Raw genomic sequence first — 6,993 nt, 5'->3', positions numbered from 1 at the left:
TGCTTGTTTCATGCATGTAGTTTGAGTGTTTATGTATATGAGTGTATGTGTGCGTCTGTTTGCATGCGTGTGTATCTTGAATGTGTGTATTGGTGTGTGTGAGAAGCTCCATTCTCAGTTGGGCAGAAACAATGGAATCTCTCTGATTACATCTCCCTGTACAGGCGGACAGGGTGTGTGTGTGTGTTAGTGTGTGTGTGTGTGTGTGAAGCTTCAGGGGGGAGGAAAGGGTGGCGGTCACAGAGGAGGAAAGAGGGGGAGGCAAAGTTTTGGACCTCCCCCCTCCCTCCTTTTCTCTGTCTCCCACACACACTCGTCCCTTCCCCTCACGCCTGTCTGGCGTCTTATTGGTTAAATTCCCAGCTATATATTTATCTGATTGGTCAGGGCGGAGTATATATACACACTGTGGGTTGGTTAAATCTGGCCACAAGTTTCAAAACTTTCAAACAGGACAGACAGACGAGAGACAGTGAGTCAGACGGCCTGAGTGACGGAGGGGAATCGAGCTTTGGACAAACCACCACACCACACACTCCAAACAAGAACTGTTGTCTTTTGAGAAAAAAAAAAAAAAAAGAGTGAAGAAAAGAAAGAGGCAGAGTCATTGTGGATCATTTTCAGGGGGAATATCCTGCACCAGAATTTGTTTGTTTTCTCTTTCTTTCTCCTCTTCCCTCTCCTCTCAGATCTCGATGTTTTTCTTTGGGATTTGTGCTCCAAATCCATCAAATTCCTCTCTTGATCTTAATCCTCTTTGTTTTGAGTTACAATTTTTTTCCAGAACTTTGCAACCCAACAAACTGAGACAGACGTTTTCAGAATCTCACTTGGACTAAAGACAAGGTTGAATCCGAGTCCAGTTCTGGAATGAATTTAACTGAGCCCAGTCTTTTACATCCCAGTCGGGTGTCCCTCAGGGGCCCCTGGGCATCTGGGACCCCGAGTCCTGCTTCTGATTCCGAAATGGGTTTTGAGCAGAGCCTCTCTGGAGACTGCAGTTCTCCCGATGGCCTTGGAACTGGAAACATGAGGAGAGCAGAACCGAGGATTTCTCTGACACCCAGTTCAGGGGGACAGAGTCCGGACCTGACCCAGGCAGGAGGCATGGGCACAGCTGATGGGAAGGCCGTGGGGGGCGAACAGAGGATCCGCAGGCCCATGAATGCCTTCATGGTCTGGGCTAAAGATGAGAGGAAGCGACTGGCCCTGCAGAACCCCGACCTGCACAATGCTGTTCTCAGCAAGATGCTCGGTAAGACAGAGAACAAAAACTTCAGCCTCATCAGGGCAAAAAACTTATGAAACTGTATTAAGAGCATCAAAACTCACCAGTGAATCCAGACTGATAAGATTAGCAGCTTTTTAAAAGTTCAGACGTAGGTCGTTTAATTTTTTTGCATTTATTTTAACTTTGTTGAAGCATCAACCAACATATCAGCCAAACAAAAGTATCATAACATAACTTAAGGTATGTAATTGTGACTAAACATTTTTGCAATTTTGCTTTATTGCTCAGTGACAAAACTCACACATCTGAGTCACTGTAGTCACAATATAAACCATAAAGAGCATCATATCAGAATAACTGCAATAAAAATGTCTGGCACACAAATATACATATTTATATGACTACACAGTGTGCATATTACATTATTTTTTTTGACAAAACTGCCTAAAAACATACATAATTTAAATATAACTTTAAAGCAATTCAGTTCTGGTCCCATGATGTTTATATGTAGAGTCTATACTTTTGTAATAAAACCCTAAATTTCAAGACTGTTATTAACTCTATATGTATGCCCTTTTATAGACTATTGTAGTTGGTTTATTTTATTACAGGTAAGTTGCAGGGGAAGTATTATTTAAGAACGGAGATAATTTACTGAATTATTGTTGGAATCTATAAACATATACAGATTTACAGCTTACTGTGTTGCCAGGTTTGAGAGGTTTCACGTGTTAACAACTTCACTCTTTACCCCTGGAGCAGTAAACTGACATCTGTAATGAATTATGATTGGCTGAAGAACAACTGTACAGCTTCCCATGTTAGATGTTTACCTGATGTTTTATCTAAAACAACTTGTAGTGAAATAAAAGTAATATTTCACGCCTAGATCTCCACATTAAAGTGATGATATTACAGTGATTGACTCTGACTCACACTGGAAAGGTGTAAAAAGTGTTTAGTGTGTAGTTCCACAGTGGGGAAAAAAAGTTTCAAAATGTATTGAGAAACTTCTCAAACCACTCCTGCAGCATGAATCACTTCTCCTCTGTCCATCCATGTGCTCATTATGTTCCAAATGCCATAGTTTTGTCAAAATAAGGAATCCGCTGTAACTGGCATGAATCCAAGTTGACCCCAACCGCTGCGCTCCTCCAGTGAGGAAAAGTTTTTTACGACCACATTTTAACTATACTGGGGGTTTGATTTTAAAATTGACATTATGTAAGATACGACTGACACAAATAAAGTCCAGTGTTTACCCACTTTAACGCATTGCTATTTGAGCAAATCCAAAGCACCACAGATTATATTGATTAAATTCAAAGACTGGACTCGGTTTGTGAAAGTTAAAAGCAGGAGTAATTAAAGTTGACATGTGTTAATGTCTACATTCATTGCAAATTTACGCCATAATACTAGAATTCTTCATGCTCATGATGAAAAAGCCAAACAAAGTAAGATGAGCAGTTTTTACTGTTTTTTCTCTGTTGCTTTAGAGAGTGACAGGCTCTTTTCAGTATTAGCCTGCTTCACAAATACAATGTGTCATATCCACACTGAGAGCTCTTCAGTGCAACTGCAGTCTGCTGCTGGAGCTCAACTGCAAGCTTGAGACTCAGACTATTAAGTTTGTGGCAGTAAGGATGCGTCTCAAATCTGAAGGCTGCTGTTGTACCATAACACAAGTAATATGTGTTAATGCAATTTATAAATACATCAGATAGGTAACTACAGTTCACAGTACTTTCTGTGTCTGAAACAGTGTTGAATAATCCTGCCAGAATTAAGATGTGAAGGAGCTCTACTTTAGTAATTTAGTAGTTTAAACAACGCACAAACATGTAGAGACATGTCTTCATCAACTGATCTGAATTAAAATACACGTGGACACATACTGGTTTCCTTACTGTTCCCTTTCTAGGCATTACAGGAACAGGACCCATCTAAAATAAACATTCTAGCAGTTCACAGGTAGTGATGTACAGTTCCAGTCAACAATTTGGACACACTTTCTTATTCAAGTGAACGGGAAGGTGTGTCCAAACTTTTGACTGGTACTGTGGGTGTCATTTGAGTGGTTTCTGAGTGAGAACGTCAGTGGCTTCAGTGTGAGTGCTACTGTCATTGTCATTTTTGTTGTATTTGTAGTTTTTGTTGTTGTTTTTTGTTTGTTTGTTTCCCTGGCACTTCAGTTTTATTAAATTAGACCCAACACACCTCTCAAAGGATCAACAGGATATTCTGGCACCCAAAGCAGAATCTTAAACACTTACACTTAGATTACAAATACATTTAGGCTTCAGTTGAATGGATAATAATGTGGATTCCATATTGACTTAAAAGCTTCAGTTGCACCAACACAGAACTGAGGCTGTGGACAACTGGTGGCATCCTAAAACCTGCACTCTGGCATCATAAAAGCTTGCTCTTATAGTCCTAATGCATTTTTATACTGTATACATTATGGTTAGTGCACTCAACAGTATGTTGCAGTAAATTGGTGGAGTTGTTGGCTTTATGGTCTTCTTCTCTTGTTTCTTAATAAATAAACATGTCAACCAAACGCAGCTGGTTGACAGATAGATTAATAGCTGATTTAAATGTCATTTTGGACAAACTGGATTATTTCAGTAAGTTTTGACGTAGATTATATTGCTTGATGGAACCAATGATGTTACTGATGATTTGGTGTAGATGAGTGGGATAAAGACAATGCAATCCTTCTCTTGGGTACCTTCTGTCTTGGTCAAAGTTTTGTAACTAACCTTCTCCATATTTTCCAGGTCAGTCATGGAAGGCCCTGAATGCTACAGATAAGCGCCCATTTGTGGAGGAGGCAGAACGTCTCCGTGTCCAGCACCTCCAGGATCACCCAAACTACAAGTACCGGCCTCGCCGCAAAAAGACCACCAAAAAACTTAAGCGGGTTGAGCCGGGGCTCCTGCTTCACAGCTTAGCCCAGGGTGGGGCACCAGGCCTTGGGTTAGGGCCTGGCATCAGCCCCTTGGGTGCAGAAAGCATCTCTGGAGGCTCTGCCTATGGACATCCAGGCGGCCACCCTCCACACCACCACCACTCCCACCACCTGCTGCCATCTCTGGGGCACTTCAGGGACCTCCAGGCCCCAGGACACCAAGAGCTAGAGAGCTATGGCCTGCCAACTCCAGAGATGTCCCCCTTGGATGTTCTGGACGATGGAGCTGGAGAGTCTGTGTTCTTCCCCCAACATATGCAAGAGGAGGCAGGGATGGGAGGTTGGAGTGGGTACCACCACCACCTTCACCATCATAACCCGCATTACAGCCATCACTACAACAACCACAGTCACCATAACTCCATGCATGCTGCAGCAACACACAGTCAGGGTTCAGGAATGAGTGTTGGAGCCAGTATAAGCTCTGGCATGACTTCCAGTTTAAGTCCAGGTAGAAGTTCCAGAATTGATTCTAGAATGACTTCAGTTGAGTCAAATATGACCTCGAGTATGAGCTCTGTCACCTCAGTGTTGGCGAGTTCAGTCAACTCCAGGTTAAATCCTACTCATGCTGCCAGTCACCACATTGCCTTGAGGAATCCTGTCAAGTGCCCACCTCCTCTCCCTGACTCCTCCTCTTCTGTTTCCTACCACCAGTCCTCCATCAGCCTCCCAGAGACGATAAAATCCCATCAAACTCCCCTGAGCACTGTTCCTGTCAGCTACTTCACCCAAATGTATGGGAGCAGTGCCCCAAATGCTACCCATTTCACTCCTTCTCACCTGGGGCAGCTTTCACCTCCTCCTGAAACATCTCCTTCTGCTTGCTCATCCTCCTCCATCCCCCCATCATTCCTCCCCCCTGTGCACTTAGACCCTTCAAATCCAGAGTCCTCCGGCCATTTGGGGTCTTCTTCCTCTGTTGAGTTTTGGTCCGAGGTGGACAGGCATGAATTTGACCAGTATGTAAATGTTGGAAGGAATCGAGAGGAGCCCTATGGACTTGGTGGAGGTTGTGGGGGTGGGTCCAAAGTCCTGGTTGGGCGCAGTAGCAATAGTGTTGGCAGTAGCATTAATAGCAGTGCTAGCAGTATCATTAACAGGGATGTCAGTAGCATTATGAGTGGTGCTGGTGGGTGTGATGAAGGAATCAGCCCTCTTATATCTGCTCTTTCTGATGCCAGCAGTGCTGTCTATTACAGTGCCTGTATCACTGGATAAATTCTCCATGAACTCATCTCTTATATGTACCTCCTTGTATACTACATAGTATACAAGGTTTGGTTTCATTTGAACCATTGTTATATGATAGGGAAGAAGTATGTCGGGAGGATTAGTTTTGGCTCATAATTTCAGTCAAGTCATGGTCATGTCTTGCTTATCCCTCATAGATTCCCACTCTAATTTAAAAAGTTTTTTAAAAAATACTAAAAAGAAATGAGCAGCTGGGTAAAACCAAAACCCACAGTTTTTGGAAAATGTGCTAACTGGAAAAAACATAACTGGAAAAGAAGGCACTTTTGTCAAATAAAAATAAAAATATAAAAGCTAATTACTTATTTTTTACATTCATTAATGCATTCCTAAACATGATCTTGAGCAGTGTGCCAGCTAGCTAACCAGCTTTCCATGATAGTTATGTGCTAGTGTTGGTAGTTTAGACTTCAAGTATGGTCAACATGTTATCAATGTTTGCATAGATAACTTATGGCCTAATCACAGGGTTGGTTGTAGGACTTGTGGCTCTTGGCACCTTTGTAGGCAGAAGCTCTAGCAGCAGTGTTTGCTTTGGCAGTGTTTGCAATCACCTACAATTAATCACTTAGCTAGCACAGTAGATGATGATGGCTTTAGCTAACTAAAGGAGAAAAAAGTCACCATTTATGTTGCATCACTCCAACCTTGATGCTCTTTATCAAGATATTGTCTACTGATCCAAATGCACAGCAGATAGGGGGGGGGGGGGGGGGGGGGGGGTGCTGATTCTGGTCAGAGGCTTATATCTTTTAACTTTTGCACTCAAGGCACTTCTCAAAGTGTGGTGGCCAGATAAACAGAGGGCAGCTGGAGAACACCTTGCAATTAAAATATTTACTGAATGATCACAGTCTTTTAATTATTAGAAAGAATCTTTTCAGTTAGTTATCAATTGTGCCAGGTCAGTTAATATGTTATTTAATTGAAAAAAAGCTATGAGGGTTTTTTTTTTCTTTGACCACTGAGGTTTACCTCCAGAGTAGTTGTGTCACCAAGAAGTTTTTTCAGAGCTAAAACCTTATTTCCAACCTGTGTGATTTAATTGATGCAGCAGAGCCTTATGGTTTTGGATTACAACAAAAATGTGGGTGTCAGCATGTCTAATGCTAATAAACTGGAAGACTTTATCAATAGCTGGATACATTTATGACCTGGGAATTGGCCTACAGTCTTCAGGGATGTAGGATATCAGCAAGTGCTTGTCCTAGTTGAAGTGCCTTTGAGCAAGACATTAAGCCCCTTCCTATTCCACGGGTTTTGTTTCTCTGCACTCTAAGCCCTCTGGTGACAGGCAGTACATGCTATTGAAAGATTATGTAAAGAACATTATTTCTTTAATTGCACTGTGTGTACTGTGGTCATCAACAAATATGAACTTCAACATCATCTCTTATCATTTTTGACATTTCATCTCAGGATCAGACAAATATTCATCTCCACTGAGCTTCATGACGTTTAGATGAATTTATCTTGTTTGTTAAATGGGAACATGAAGGACAATGAAGGACAAACTTGGGAAAGAAAA

At 41.9% G+C, this 6,993-nt stretch overlaps 1 protein-coding gene across 1 annotated transcript; it reads left to right on the top strand.

The window, feature by feature from the left end:
* The first annotated feature begins 292 nt into the window (after nt 1-292).
* On the top strand, nt 293-6,153 carry sox18 (SRY-box transcription factor 18). The gene is made up of 2 exons (XM_042407888.1): nt 293-1,255; nt 4,021-6,153. Exons 1-2 carry the CDS (start codon nt 871-873, stop codon nt 5,430-5,432), a joined length of 1,797 nt encoding a protein of 598 aa, XP_042263822.1. The 5' UTR covers nt 293-870; the 3' UTR covers nt 5,433-6,153.
* The last annotated feature ends 840 nt before the right edge of the window (nt 6,154-6,993 follow it).

Source organism: Thunnus maccoyii, chromosome 4, assembly GCF_910596095.1.
Source record: "Thunnus maccoyii chromosome 4, fThuMac1.1, whole genome shotgun sequence".
Lineage (NCBI taxonomy): Eukaryota > Metazoa > Chordata > Actinopteri > Scombriformes > Scombridae > Thunnus > Thunnus maccoyii.
The sequence above is the reverse complement of the archived record's forward strand: the minus strand, read 5'-3'. Positions and strand labels throughout refer to the sequence as shown.